Source organism: Symphalangus syndactylus, chromosome 11, assembly GCF_028878055.3.
Source record: "Symphalangus syndactylus isolate Jambi chromosome 11, NHGRI_mSymSyn1-v2.1_pri, whole genome shotgun sequence".
NCBI classification, from domain to species: domain Eukaryota; kingdom Metazoa; phylum Chordata; class Mammalia; order Primates; family Hylobatidae; genus Symphalangus; species Symphalangus syndactylus.
In genome coordinates this window covers 134,611,832-134,627,478 of record NC_072433.2, presented here as the reverse complement: position 1 = coordinate 134,627,478, position 15,647 = coordinate 134,611,832, and the positions used below count along the sequence as shown (strand labels likewise).

Genomic DNA, 15,647 nt, shown 5'->3' with positions numbered 1-15,647 from the left:
GGGACGGCAGAAGGGGGAGGTGGACATGTGGGCTTCCGTGCAGACTGGGAGGGGCTGCGTGGACTCTGCCTACCGATTAGAAAGCGTGGCTCTGGGGCCTGGGCCTGGGCCCATCTCCCCAAGCTCAGCCTGGGGCCAGCTCTGCCGGCTCCCGAAGGGCCCTTGAGGCTGCCCTGATCCTGCTGTGGCTGTCACCACACGCTGGGGCCCAGGGAGGCCGCACATAGAGGGTGGCTCTGAGGCCAGATCTGTGTTGTTTATGGACACTTATGTGTCTGTGTGTGTGCTGTGCGTGCGTATTTGTGTGTGCACGTGTGCATATGTGCACACCTGTCAGCATATGTATGTGCGCATGTGGGGGTGTGTGTGCGCGCAGCCCATTCAGCTGGTGTGGGGTGTCGTCTTTTTTCTAGCTAAGATGTGGCTCTTCCCCATGGGGTGGGGATATGCGCACGCAGCTGATGCATTAAAGGTGCCACGTGCTGCTGGCGTTGCTGCTGTCTTAATGGGCTTCTCTGAGCGGCAGGGGAGGGCCAGCAGGCGGTAATGAAGGACACTGATGACTCCATGGCTAGAGTAACTGAGTGGTTGTGAGTGTCTTGTCAGACTGTCAATGGGGGGCGTGCCCTGCGAGCTGAGGACGAGGGGCTGCCTGGGTGGGCACCGGCTTGTCATTTAGGACTGAGGGTGTGACTAGGGCCACCACATGTGAGTCCGTCTCACTCCTCTGCGACGCACGGGTGTGCAGGTGCGCCCACGTGTTTGTATGTGTATGTGACACGTTGCACGCACGCTCACCGATGCAGACTCACACACGTGCCCACGTGTCCCAGGGAGACTGGAGCAGGGCCCACAGGGGAATGAAGCTGGGATGGTCGCCACCAGAGAGGTCGAATTGCATAGGGGCGGATGCAGAACGGGGGCAGCGGCTGGCCCAGGACAGTCAGGGCCTGGCTGGCAGAGCCTGGGGTCCTGTGCCCACCCTGGTCAGGGACCGTGGGCAAGAAGAGGACACCTCTGCTGAGCCTGCAGCCTGCGCCGGGAGCTGGTCTAGGAACCTTCTGGAACCTGCCTTCCATGGGACGGAAACTTCTGGAACTTGCCTTCTATGGGACGAAAGCTTCTGGAACGTGCCTCCCACGGGACCCTCTCATGCCCTTGCATGACTGCACCATTTTCCTATGTCACCGACGAGGACATGGGCTCTGAGCCACTGAGTGACCTGTTGGCGGGGCTGGCGCCTGCCGTCCCAACTTAAGGACTTGCCACAGCTTAGGACCCACGGAAGGAAGGTACAGGGAGGTGCTGAGGGAATGAAGGGCAGAGCTGGGCCTTGAGGCAAGGCTAGTGGCAGCACTGGGCTCCTGGACACAGCAGATGGCCCCAGGGAACCAGCCCTGCCGTACCCTGGAGACCCCTCTGCCTCCGAGTCCCCCACGTCCTTCCACCTGGATGCCGCCGCAGCCCACCTGGGCCTGGCTTCACGCCCCCAGCTCTTGCCAGGTATGACAGCTGGGCATGGAGGGTGCCTCAGCCCAGCCCAGGGAGGAGCAGCCGCGTGGCAGGAAGGCGGAGGGAGTGCCCGGAGCCAGCAGGGCGGCCACCGAGACCCTGCACTGACGCAGGGACCGAGGCACCCGGGGCCGGTTTCCGGGAGAGCCCTGCGATGGCGCCTCCCTTCCTCTTAGGTTCCCACCCAGGGTGGGCTGGTGCGGGGACCGGGAACCGGCGTGACCCAAGACAGGTCGCCCGTGTGTCCTGTCACATACGATTCCACCAACACCAAGGTTCCTTCTGGAGGCTCCTGGGAGAATCCCTTTTCTGCCTCTTTCGGCGTCTGAAGGCCTTTCCTTGGCTGGGGGCACTCACGAAGCCAGCAGTGGCGGGACAGCCCCCCTCACGCCTGCCTGTGCCACGGCCTCCCTCTTCCACTCAGCAGGACGGTGGTACCCTGTGCCCTCACGGGTCACCCAGGGGAGCCTCCCTGTTGAGGGAGCTGATGGGCCGTCCACAGTTGCAGGTCCCCGCTGCTGTGTGAACTCACAGGTCCCAGGGAGAGGAAGCGGGGGGTATTAGGGTGAGGAAGTGGGGGTCTTCGGGCCGTCATTCTGCCACCCACAGGTGGGAGCCTCCTCATGGGGCATCGGGCCTCAGTGGCAGCTGGAGAGCCACAGGGGCTGTGGGGTGCCCAGCAGGGTGGGCTCAGTACTGCCCGCAGGACCACCCTGTTGTTAGGGCGACTCGGCGGCTCGCAGCCTTCTCAGCTCAGTTCCTAACAGCTGACGGGCAGCCCTGCCCCACCTGCCCTTGCCCTAGGAGCTGGGGATCTCCATCCAGCAAGACTGTGAACCAGGCCACCTCTGAGACCCGCTGCCATAGGCTACGTGCTGGCCCTGGCTGCCGGCTAAGGCCAGGGGACACCCTTCTTGAGACTCGCAGGGTGAGGCTCAGCTCCTGAGGACCGAGCGGCCTCTGCATGGCACTCCCTCCCCATCCCTTCGCCTCTCCAGACCTCCTGCCTGGCTCAATACACGTATATCCTGGGCCCTCCCAGCCTTACCTGGCCAAGCCGTGGCCTTGCCCACCTGCCTGGACCATTCCCTCCTGATCGGGTGCGATCTGCAGACAGCAGTGTCAGTGCTGCATGGAGGAGCCGCGGCCCGATGCCCACAGCACACACCATGCCTGTAAGCTGCACCCAGTCCAGCCCCTTGGCTCCCCGTGTGAGCCTGAGCTTGTCGGCCAGAGGGGACGACCTTGGGCTTTGGCCCCAAGCCCGTGATTCACACCCTCGCCCTCAACTCACTTGCCTCACCTGCTCATGTGCAAAGCAGGCTGAGCGCGCTGCCTTCAGTGGGTGTGAGAACCCCGGGAAGGCACCTCAAGGGGTGTCAGAACCAGCAGCGCCTCCAGCGTGTGGGTCAGTGTGTGCTGGGTGTGTGGGGACCTGTGGCAGCGCCCTCCCCCCACCCTCAGAGGGGCTGGTGCTCAGCGGGTGCCTGTTGGACCCAGGACCCACCCCTTCCGTGCACCCGCCTGTGGAGACCTGCAGGCTTCCTGCTTAGAGAGGCAGATGGGCCCCACGCTGCTACCGCGGTCATCCATCCCAAGACAAGAGCGCGCTCCCGAGCCGTGCTCATGGCTGTGCCGGCAGCTGGCCGGGGACGCTGTGGCCGTCGTGCATGATGGATCATGAGGCGCAGTCACGGATGTTTATCCTCCAGTGACCTCGTCTCTCTTGTGGCTGCTGAGGAGATGCAAGTGGGGCGTGATCATTCGTATTGATCAATTTGGTGAGCTGCTCATTCGCCACATCGTCAGTGTTTTCACACAGGGTCCACTTTACTCTTCCAGGCAGGAAAGCGGCTGCACTGACCTGCTCTGAGGCCAGGAAGGAGGGGACAGAATCGACTCCCAGGGGGTCTGGGGGGAGTGGGAGTCTGCTCTGGCTCAGAAAGGCTCTAGAAGGGCCACTAAGAGCAGCCACAACAGTGCACAAGGACCTTGTGATGAGAACGACCTGAGTGAGTCCCAACCTGATCAGACGCACAGTGTTGGGGGAGCTGGGGCCCCAGTGCAGCTGCTTCGGGGAAGAAGTGACCACAGGCCTGGCTGAGCCTGATGATGATGGGGGAGGGAGGGACTGGTGTGCACACAGGTGTCCATGTGCATGTATGTATGCAGCTGTGTGTGTGAGACATACATACATGTGATATATGCAGGCATGTGTGAGACACATATCTGTGGTGTATGCAGGTGTGACACACATACATGTGATATATGCAGGCGTGTGAGACATATACATGATACATGCAAATGTGTGTGAGATATACATGTGATATTTGCAGGTGTGTGAGGCATATATGTGTATGCAGGCAGTGTGAGACACACATACCTGTGGTGTATGTAGGCGCATGTGTGAGATACACATACATGATATATGCAGGCATGTGAGGCATAGATGTGTATGCGGTGTGAAACACACATACCTGTGGTGTATGCAGGTGTGTGTGAGATATACATGTGATATATGCAGGCATGTGTGTGAGACATAGATGTGATATATGTAGGCATGAGACACATACATTGATATATGCAGGCATGTGAGGCATATATGTGTATGCAGGCAGTGTGAGACACACATAACTGTGGTGTATGCAGGTGTGTGTGAGATACACATACGTGTCATACATGCAGGCATGTGTGAGACATACATATGATATATGCAGACGTGTGAGACTTACAGGTGATATATGCAGGTATGTAAGACAAACATACAAGTGATATATGCAGGTGTGTGTGACATACATGTGGTGTATGCAGGCATGTGTGGGACACATGTGATATATGCAGGTGTGTGAGACATGCATGATATATGCAGGTGTGTGAGACAAACATACAAGTGATATATGCAGGTGTGTGTGACATACATGTGGTGTATGCAGGCGTGAGACATACGTGTGATATATGCAGACATGTGTGAGACATACATATATATGCAGGCGTGTGAGACATATAAGTGATATATGCAGATGTGTGTGAGATACATGTGGTGTATGCAGGTGTGTGACACATACCTGTGATATATGCAGGCGTGTGTGAGACATACATACCTGTGGTGTATGCGGGTGTGTGATACATACATGTGACATATGCAGGTGTGTGTGTGACATACATACCTGTGGTCCACACCTGTCTGCACACATCTCCTGTTACTGATGGTTAACTCAGTGGCCGGCGCACTCACCACCTTCTCACCATGGCCGGCAACAAGCTGTTGTTCTGCACCAGGACCTCCTCTCAGCTTCCCAGCAAAGGAGGCCAGAAGCTTTGACACGAAGGTCCGGGAGCCATGGCTCCTCCAGGTCAGTGGTGCCCACAGCGCTTGCCACACTGCCCACTGCCTCGCTCCATGCTGTGCCTGGTGCTGCGTGAGTCCCGAGACCCCTGTTCCCGACCCTGGTGCCACCGGGACAGAGTCCAGGTGGGAGGGCATTGTGTGGTGTGTGTGTGGCTAGTTCCCATGGACAGGACTCCCGAGGGAACAAAGCCACCACTCCTTGGTCAGGGCTGGAAGGGCCCCGAGAGAGCAGCAGCCACAGTTCACAGAGTAGGGAAACTGAGGCAGAGCAGGCTCAGGCCTTCTGTGTTGGGCCTGGACACCTGGGAGGAAGGCAGCCCCAAGGGCCGCTGTTGGGTGGGAACGTGGGCCCAGCTTGGCACTGCTGAGTTGCCTCAGGCCTGGCCTGTCTAGGCCTCAGTGGACCTGCCAGTCTAATGCCTGGGCTGCTGGCCCGGGCCCTATCTGTTGAACGAATGGAGGAGGCAGGAGCTGGGCCCATGGTCTCCCTGCCAGGGAAGCCGCAGGTGGAGGGAAGGCAGAGGGCGGCAGGGGTTTCACCCTGGCCCCTGATGAGGGAGAGGCAGGAAGGACGGGGCGGCGGCTACCACAGGCTGTGTGTGGGACTTTGCTGGCAGCAGCAGGCACGGTGACACAGCTTTGGGGATCAGCTGGTCACCAGGAGTCCCGCCATCCCCTGGTGCCTGAGAGAAGCTGGGCCACCCACCTGGGAGCAGCTCCTGGCAGCACCCCCATGTCTGGCTGGGGTCAGAGCTGGTGACTTTTCAGATTAAAGCCAGCCTCCCCAGGAGGTCAAAGGCACCAGGCATGGAGAGGGGCGTCTGACCCAGCTGGTGGCAGCCTGCTCCCAGGGCACCTGCTCCTGGGTCTAACCTGTGTGGCGTAGGGCCGCCCAGCAAGGGGCAGCGTGTGCGCTGCCAGCCATGTGGGACTGTGGTATCCTCATGGAACTCAGTCACGGTGACTTCGCAAACGGCACCCTCCCGTCCTGTGTCTCCAGAGGCCAGGTCAGCACCAGAGGCCAAGACGGGGAAGAAACTGGGCTTTAATGGAGAGGGAGGAGAGGATGAGTTCCCTGCAGGACGGGCTTGTTCTCGGCTGGTGGAGCGGAGGGGAACCAGGGTCCTGGCTGGGCACTGGCGGGCTGTGTGCATGAAGGCCGACCGGCCTGGCACAGGGACCGGCTGGAGAGTCGCTCGTGACTTTAGAACACGGCATTCAACCGCATGGCCGTGAAGCACCATGTTCTGGTCAGCGAGCTCCAGGCTTTCTGTGGTTTGTGGTATTCTCAGCAGAAAGTTACCCTCATTATTTTGAAAGCATGATATATTGATATATACCATCCGATAAAGCAAATGATTATGTAAACTTTTTAGGAATCAAAAGTTTCAGGATTAAAGGAGAGAGATGCAAATGTAAAATTAGTGGAATTCAGTAAAAATCTTTCTATGTTAAATTTGATCTTTTCCCAACAGAACGCATTTCCGTAGCTGCTAGCAAGGCCTAGACACAAACGTCTGGACTGTGGTCTCTGAGTGCCATTCCCTTGGGTCCAGGCCTCCGGCGGGACGGCGGGGCCCCTTCCTCTGACTGTTCCCGGGGTCAGGCCATGGGGATGCACAAGGCCACACAGTGAGGCAGGAGTTCGGGTGGGGCAGGGCCGTGGACTGGGGCACCCACCCGTCCTGGAAAATGGCTGGGACGCTGCTCTGTGGCCTCAGACAAGCTTGGTGGGCGACATGCTTAAGTGAGCAGGGCCCCAGGCCACGTTCAACTGTCCACGAGGCATGTGAGCCTCAGATGGGGCTGGTCTCCTGCCCAGCACACTCGTTTCTGGCCACTCTTTCAGACGTGCATTCAGGGGGCAGAATGTTCTGGTTAAGTTTAGGCCAGACACTGCTGGGCTATGACTGTTACTTCCCAGAGGCTGTGGGGAGGAGGCAGCCTATTCTGAAAATTGTCCAGAAACTTCTGGATTCTGCCTGTGGCCCCGTGCATCTGAATTGACTCCGCTAAGTAAATACAACGTGGGTGCACCGAACATTCACAACACATGTTCCTAAGGTTTCTGCATTGGCCACGCCTGTGGGCTCTGGAGCTGGGTCTGGGGAAAAGCTGGTGAGCCATAGACATGAGATGAGGGGCCATGGGGTACGTGGGGGTCTGGGTAGAGACGGTGATGGGAAGGAGGGTTCACTGGCTGAGGGGCTGGTGTGGAGATGACCTGGAAGGTCCCTGCACTGGGGGGTGAGGCAGGGTCATGGCAGAGCAGCTCCAGGGCTGTCTGTCCACGCACTTTGTGACACATGCTGACGGACACACAGTAGTGTGCAGGGTGGCAGGTGTCCCCACAGTGGGAGCTGCTCTCCTGAGAGTGGCACCAGGAAACGCCCGGAACCTATGGGACAGGGCTGGTTCTGGGAGGCTTGTGAACCCTCAGCTCCTCCCAGGAGGGCCCCCTGGGTGGCCGCCCAGACCTCCTATGTGGGCCGGGAGACACTGGCTCCGGGTGAGGCACAGGCACGTGCAGACATGTCTGCGCGCAGTCACAGGCACGGGCAGACGGCGTGGGACAGGGGCTCGTTTCCTCCAGTGGAGTCTTTTCTTTTTTGGGGGACACCTCCGGGACCTGCCCTGGAGAGCCTGGCAACTGCAGGGCACTGTGGGGCGGGAGGTGCCTGAGCACGTGGGGCCAGGGGCTGGCAACACCAGAGCATGGCTGCATCGCACTGCACAGGTGAGGTCGGCGGCCACCAGGCAGAGGTGACACCAGGGACGGTCTCCTTGAGCTGCAACAACTGGCCCGAGGCTGGGGACCTCACATGGTGATTTCACCCAAACAGTTCTTGATTCTACGTGACCTGATTTGGGGGTTCAGGTTCAAGGCCAGGTCTTGGACGGGGCCCTGTGGCGCTCAGTGTGAAGGGGACCTCTGCTGCTCCCCGCCAGACCCGCGGCCCCAGCCTACCGGGTCATGCGGGGAGGAAGTGCCTGATGAGCGCCTTCTTGTCAAGCTTGCCCATCTGGTTCCGCGGGATCTCCTCCACCAGCACCAGCTCCGAGGGCACTGCGTACGGGGCCAGGACATCTCTGCAGAGACAAGCACAGCCTGAGGCGCGTTGCCCCGACACTGCCCAGCGGCAGGAGCTCAGGTGCCCCCGGGACCCTGCAGCCTGGCCAGGTGCCTCAGCCATCCTGAGGCCAGGCAGGTGTACTGGGCGACCGCAGCTGTCTCTGCCCTAGCAGCCCAAGGGTGGTGACTGCAGGAGGTGCCCGTCATGCTGTTATCACTGGTACCACAGAAGCCATGGTGCGTGCAGGCCTTGGGTGACGGCACGCCTGAGGATAGGCCTGCACAGAGCGGCCTGCAGGGCAGAGGGGCCCTCACACCAGGCCAGGCCTTCCAAGACCCTGCACTGGAGCTGGAACGCCCCATGTCACTTTGTGGCCCGTTCCCCTTCCAGAGGAGGCATGTGGAAGGGGCTGGGGAGTGGGTGGGCAGGTGGGGCAGGGGCAGCCTGTCCTGCATGGGGTATTTGAGATGGGAGTAAACGCCGCACAGTCCTGCAGACACAAGCCTGTGTGGCAAGAGGCCTCACAGAGCCCCACAGAGCCCTGCACAGCAGGGACGGCCCCTAAGGTTTGACACCTCCACTCAGGGTCCCCCTTCCTCATGGGCCAGAACTCGGTGAGTGGTGCCAGGGCAGTGGGCGGTGCCGATGCAGGTGGGCGGGGCCGAGGGCAGTGGGCAGGGACGAGGCACTGGGATCTGAAGCTGAGACTGCGGTGGTGCTCGGTGCTCCTCCATTCACCGTTAAAGAAAGAAGGAAAGGAACGGGGGAAAGAAATGAGATTAACCTCCCAAAAGGGAGATGGTTGTGTGGCCGCCGCCCACCAGTGATGCCCTGAAGGCAGTGGCTGTGGCCCAGGCGCAGGAGGGGCTGGTTCCGGGCTTCCAGGCTGCACTGAGCCGTGACAGAAACGAACTTGATGGCTATTGTTCAGGTTACTGTTCCGTGGAAAAGTCCAGAAATCAAGTGGCGTGATTTCTTGACGCTTTTTGTGGAGGAAGTGTCGCCTGCCGTCCAGACACGGCCAGAGACCCAGCACAGGCCCCCTGCCCACCTGCCCCTGCCTGTAGGCCTCTCGCGGCAGAGGTGGGAGTTGGCCCAGCCCAGTCTCCCGCTCTCCAGGGGCAACTGGCTTCGACCTCGGTGTTGCTGTCAACCTCAACCTCCACATTTCCAAATCGCATTTTTCTTTGTTTCTCTTTTCTTTCTGGGACAGGATCTCACTGATGCCTGGGCCGGAGCGCAGTGGTGCAGTCATGGCTCACTGAAGCCTCAACTTCCTGGGCTCAAAGGATGCCCCCGACATGCTACAGGCATGCATCACCATACCCGGCTGCAATGTTCCTATCAAGTTTATTTTGGCACGTGTATATTGTATAGTTATATAAAACGATTACAGGCATTTAAATGGAGGTGTAATTTACACCCCGCTGTCCTGTGTACAGTGTGGTGAGGGATGTGTAGAACTTTTTTCTCTTGAGACAGAGTCTTGCCCTGTCATCCAGGCTGGAGTGCAGTGGTGCAATCTCAGCTCACTGCACCTCCGCCTCCCGGGTTCAAGTGATTCTCCTGCCTCAGCCTCCCGAGTAGCTGGGACTACAGGTGCCCACCACCATGCCTGGCTAATTTTTGTATTTTTAATAGAGACGGGGTTTCACCATGTTGGCCAGGATGGGCTCCAACTCCTGATGTCAGGTGATCTGCCCGCCTCGGCCTCCCAAAGCGCTGGGATTAAAGGTGTGAGCACTGCACCCAGCCTGTGTGGGAATCTGAAGTTTTACTGAAGCAACTGCCCCCCACTCTAAGTAGCGCCCAGACTGAAAGGGAACATGGCCGGGTTCCCAGAAGCCCGTCTGCCTGCCTGACCCACTCCCAACCCCCGCGTGGAACCAACGTCTCGGCTTCTACCAGTGGACAAACTCTGTGTGAATGAGACTGGGTGGCAGTGGTGAGGGCCGGCGCCCCCTCCTGGTCACAGGAGGAAAACGCCCAGCAGCTCCCCATCGAGCTGGACGTCATCTGGGGGCTTTTTAGAGACTCCCTCATCAGGTTCAAGGATTTTCCTTCTTCTCCCAGTTTGCTAAGAGTGCTTGATATAAAACGCTTTCGGCATTTGCAAATGCTTTTTCTGTATCTATTGAAATGATACGATTTTTCTTCTTCATTCTGTAAATATGGTGAATTACCAGTGGCTCACGCTTGTAATCCCAGGACTGTGGGAGGCCCAGGTGGGTGGATCACTTGAGGTCAGGAGTTCGAGACCAGCTTGGCCAACACGGTGAAACCCCGTCTCTAATAAAAACACAAAAATTAGCTGTGCATGGTGGTGTGCACCTGTAATCCCAGCTACTCAGGAGGCTGAGGCAGGAGAATCGCTTGAACCTGGGAGGTGGAGGTTGCAGTTAGCGGAGATCGGGCCACTGCACTCTAGCCCGGGTGACAGAGCAACACTCCATCTAAAAAAAAAAAAAAAAATATGGTGAATTACACAGATTTTTGAGTATGAAAGTAACCCTCTATTCCTGGCTTAAATGCTACTTGATCATGACGTGTTGTCTTTTCGTGCATTAATTGGATTTAATCTGCTAATGTTTTAAGGATTTTGTGTGTCTGCCCATTGGGAACACTGTCCTCTCGTTTTCTTGTCTTTGATTTCAGGGTAGTGCTGCTCCCATACAGGGAGTTAGGAAGGGCTCCTCCCTGCTCTGTTTCCTCAGAGACTTACTTTGTTGGGTCTGCTTTTATTTTTTGCCTTCAATGTTTGAGAGAATTTATCAGTGAAGACTTTTGGGCCTGTTATTTGCTTTGCAGTTTTAAATTGAGAACTCAGAACTGTTCAGTCTGTTTCAGTGTTTGTGTCCGTCTTGGTAATTTGTGTCTTTTATGGGAGTTATCGGTTTCGTCTGAACTGCTGACTTCACTGGATACAGCAGCCCTGCGTGCCGCCATCCTGCCCATCAGAGCCCGCAGGCCTGAGGCGAGGTTTTGCTTCCTTCCGATATTTAGAATGCTGTTTTCTCTCCTCTTTGTTGGGTGTTCTTTCAATCTGAAAACTCATGACCTTTGGTTTGGGGAAATTTGACTGGGAATTTCCTCCCTGGATATCTTCTTTTTGGAACTCCCGTTAGACAGTTGGAATGTTTGGATTAATCCTCTAACTTACTTCCTCCTGCCTCCCTTCCTGTTCTTCTTTCTTTCATGGTGAATGGACGAGCACTGCAGTCTCAGCCTGAGTGGGGCACAGCAAGCAGGACTCAGGGGTGCAGGGGAGGTAGCTGTGGGCCAGGTACAGCAAGTGGCCTGGACAGCAAGGGCCTGGTTCCAGGGCTCCCGCAGGACTGGCGGAGACCTGGGCTGTGACCGCATGGCTGGTGGCCTTCCCTGCCCGGTCCTGCCCCTCACAGGCGGCTTCTCCCCAGCGGGCCCTCAAGTGCCCTGCACACAGCTTCCCGTCTCAGGGTCTTCTCACAGCCACTGTCATAGACCAAACGATGCTGGGTGAGGAGCCTGACGTGAGAGATGCACAGAGCAGGGGCAGGCGGCCTGGTGTCCCTGGGCAGGGGTGGCCTGGTGTCCCCATGCAGAGGGCAGCCCTGAGGACAGCCAAGGTCTGAGGAGCATCGGGATTTCAGTTCCTGCCAACTCGGACCCTGAAACTCTAGCATAGCTCTCAGCACTATCTTTTCTTCTCAAGGTAACTGTTTAATGAAAGCAGCAGCTGCTGCTGAGTGGCAGTGCTCCGGCTGTGTTGTGCAAGCCCAGCCATGTGTGGTGCCCGGATGCTGCCCTGATGAAGCAAGGGTTTCTGCTGTCTGTGGAGTCACATCGGACAAGCCAAAAATATCTTCAGTGCTCAGAAGGCAAGTCAGGGTGGAGGCAGGAAGGTGCGTCCAGAGAGGGAACAGAACAGAGACAAATGCTTGGTCTTAAGTAATTTGCTATAGGTGAGCTCTTCCTCCAGCTCCACCACGTGGGACATGCCTGCCTCCCCTTCCCCTTCTGTCATGACTGTAAGTTTCCCGAGGCCTCCCCAGCCATGCTTCCTTATAGCCTGTGGAACTGTGAGCCAATTAAACCTCTTTTCTTTATAAATTACCGTCTCAGGTAGTTCCTTATGATAGCAACAGGAAGCAGTCAAATGCCCAGATAAGACAGGGGTGGGTCCCTGGTGAAATCCCACCTTCAAGCCAAAAACAGCCTGAAACCTGCAGCCCAGAGTGAGAACTTCTATTCCTGTTTGCCCAGTCTTTCCCACTGGTTCTTTCTGAATAATGCTTTTTAACCAACCAAAGGTTACCTTTTCCAATGCTACCTACAGCCTGCCCCTCCCCATTCTGTGCCCAGAAAAGCCCTGGACCCAGCCACACCCAACTCTGGGCGGTTGAGCACCCTCGAGTCCCCTCTCCACTGAGAGCTGTTTCATCGCTCAATAAAATTCTTCTCCACTCTCCTCACCCTTTGAATTGTCAGTGTAACCTCATTCTTCTTGGACGGGGGACAAGAACTTGGGAACCGATGAATGCAGGTATAAGCTATAACACAGGTGGGCTGAGCCAGTGCATAAGCCAAGCATGGCCCAGAGGGTCGAGTGGGTGGGTGCTTTCTGTGGCAGGCCTGGGTTGGCGGCATCACCAGCCACGGATGTCCCCAGTTGGCAAACTGGCTGAGAAAAATCCAGCATCATTTATAGCAATGCAAGACTGGACTAATACAGAAAATTGGTACAGGGAAGTGGGACATTGCTGTTAAGACACCTGAAAACGTGGAAGCAGCTTTGGAACTGAGTAACAAGCAGAGGCTGGAACGATTTGGAGAGCTCAGAAGAAGACAGGAAGATGACGGAAAGTTTGGAACTTCCTAAAGACTTGTTAAATTGTTGTGACCAAAATGCTAATAGTGATATGGACAATGAAGTCCAGGCTGAGGTAGACTCGGAGGGAGACGAGGAGCTTATTGGGAACTGGAGCGAAGGTCGCTTTTTTTAAGCATGAGCAAAGAGATGACCTGAAACTGAACTTAGATTTAAAAGGGAAGCAGAGCATAGAAGTTTAGAACATTTGCAGCCTGACCACATGGTAGAAAACAAAACAAAACAAAACAATTTTCTGGGGAGGAATTCAAGCTGGTTGTAGAATGTGCGTAAGTAAAGAGGAGCTGAATATTAATCGCCAAGACAATGAAGAAAATGTCTCCAGGCGGGTCAGAGACCTTCAGGGAAGCGCCTCCCATCACAGGCCTGGAGGCCTCGGAGGGAAGAATGGTTTTGTGGGCCACTGCCCTGAGGGACACTGGCCCCTGCATCCCTGTTGCTCCGGGGCTAAAAGGGCTCCAGATAGAGCTCAGGCCACTGCTCCAGGGCAGTGAAGAGGAGAAAGATGGGGTTGGAGCCCCCACACAGAGTCCCCACTGGGGCCCTGGCTACTGCAGCTGTGAGAAGAGCGCCACTGTTCTCCAGACCCCAGAATGACCCACCGACAGCTTGCACCGTGTGGTGCACCTAGAAAAGTCGCAGGCACACAACAGCAGCCTATCAAAGCAGCATGGGGGCTGTACCCTACAGAGCCACAGGGGCAGAGATACCCATGGCCTTGGGAGCCACCTCCATGCATCAGTGTAGCCTGGATGTGAGACATGGATCTTAGGAGATCATTTTGGGGCTTTAAGATTTATTGGGCCGGGTGGGCTTGCTCACGCCTGTAATTCCAGCATTTTGGGAATCTGAGGCAGGTGGATCACTTGAGGTCAGGAGTTCAAGACCAGCCTGGACAACATCGCAAAACCCCATCATCTCTACTAAAAAATACAAAAATTAGCTGGCTGTGGTGGTGCATGCCTATAGTCCCAGCTACTTGGGGAGGCTGAGGTAGGAGAATTGCTTGCAGGCAGAGGCTATAGTAAGCTGAGATCATGCCACTGCACTCCAGCCTGGGCATCAGAGCAAGACCCTATCTCAAAAAAAAAAAAAAAAAAAACCAAAAAAGAAAAAAACAAAAAACAATTCAGTGACTGCCTTGCTAGGTTTTGGACCTGCCTGGGGCTTGCAGCCCCTCTGTTTCAGCTGGCGCCTCTCTTTTGGCACTGGTGTATTTACCCAATGCCTGTACCCCCACTGTATCTGGGAAGTGACTTGTCTTTGATTTTACAGGCTCATAGGCGAAAAGGACTTGCCTTGTCTCAGATGAGACTTTGGACTGTGGACTTCTGAATTAATGCTGAAATGAGTTAAGACTTGGGGGACTGTTGGGAAGGTAGGATTGTATTTTGCAATGTAAAAAAGACGTAAGATTTGGGAGCGGCCAGGGAGGAACGATATGGTTTGGATCTGTGTCCCCATCCAAATCTCATGTTGAATTGTGATCCCCACTGTTGGAGGAGCGACCTGGTGGGAGGTGACTGGATCACAGGGGTGGATTTTCCCCTTGCTGTACCCGTGATAGTGAGTTCTCACAAGACTTGGGTGTTTGAGAGTGTGTGGCTCCTCCCTCTCCCATCGCTCTGTGACCCCTCCCTTCCCCCTACTCTGTGTCCTCCCTCCCCGCTCGCTCGCTCTGCGGCCCCTCCGTCCCCCATTGCTCGTTCTGTGCCTCCTCCCTCCCCCCCGCCCCGCTCTGTGGCCCCTCCCACCCTTGCTCACTCTGTAACGCCTCCCTCCTCCCTCCCTCACTCTGCGGACCCTCCCTCCTCCCTCCTGCTCCGGCTATGTAGGATGTGCCTGCTTCCCCTTTGCCTTCTGCCATGACTGTAAGTTTCCTGAGGCCTTCCCAGCCACGCCTCCTGTACAGCCCGTGGAACCATGAGCCAATTATACCTCGTTTCTTTATAAATTAAAAAAAAAAAAAAAGAATTTACAGTACGTGAAACTAACAGCTTCCTTTCTGAGCTCAGCCTGGCTCTGCCCTGACAGTCCTATGGGATACCCTTCTGTCCTAACGGCCTTTGACGAGGCCACAGCTCAGGTTCAGCCCTGGGCGTGACCACCAGCACTGCTGGCAAAGGGGGAGGGTCTGTGGATCCCATGCATCAGAAACCACTGGGGGTGAGACAGGTGGGACAAAGTCCTCGGGGAAAGGTTCTGGGTAAGGTAAAGGCAAAACAAAAAACGCAGGTGAGTTTAAGGACTGGGTGGTGGCCGCTGTTGAGGAACGGGCCCTGCCCTGGGCATGGAGGGGAAAGTGAAATGAGTGAGGGGATGGTGATGGTGCTGGGGTCTCCGTGGAACTGACTGGAGGTGTGTGAGGTGCCTTGAGGACCCACCCCTAGGGCAGGAGAGGGAGAGGCCGTGCAGGTGCCGGTGGAGAATGGATGGGCCTTGCTGTTTGTCTGGGGCCCAGCGCTGGCTTTGGGGTGGCAGGTGGACAGGCTGCCCATGGCCTGGCCGGGAAGGGCCCAGAGCGTGCGGCCAGCTGGTGTCAGCCCTGGATCTCAGTTCCATGCACCTCCTGCATGGTCTTGGCCTGGCTCATTCGGGATCTCTCCTGGGACCAGGACGGAACCCACCACAGGCCACACAGGGCCCTGTCCCAGGAATGTGAGTTTCTGCCCCCTTGGGATGTTGCCACCAAGTCAAATCTGAGCACGGCTCCTGCCCCCTGCCCTCGTCTCTGCCTGCTATGTGTGGACTTCAGGTCTCTAAGGACACTCACTGCTGGTCTTTCTTGATCCCTCACTTCCACCTCTAAGACGGACGATGCCAATACCTAGGGTGGCCCTCACCC

General features: G+C 56.7%; 1 protein-coding gene across 4 annotated transcripts in view; it reads right to left on the bottom strand.

Moving 5' to 3' along the window:
• Window positions 1-5,886: 5,886 nt before the first annotated feature.
• The window catches only part of ACSF3 (acyl-CoA synthetase family member 3), a 63,417-nt gene continuing 53,656 nt past the window's right edge, over window positions 5,887-15,647 (bottom strand). For 2 of the 4 annotated variants that reach the window (XM_055232825.2, XM_055232829.2), the window contains exon 10: window positions 5,887-7,951. In XM_055232825.2, coding sequence (XP_055088800.1) covers window positions 7,834-7,951 — 118 coding nt within the window. In that variant the 3' untranslated portion in view covers window positions 5,887-7,833. Of the gene's footprint in view, window positions 7,952-9,266; window positions 10,389-15,647 lie in introns of those variants that run through there. The other 2 variants (XR_008649293.2, XM_055232827.2) reach the window with 2 other exon arrangements.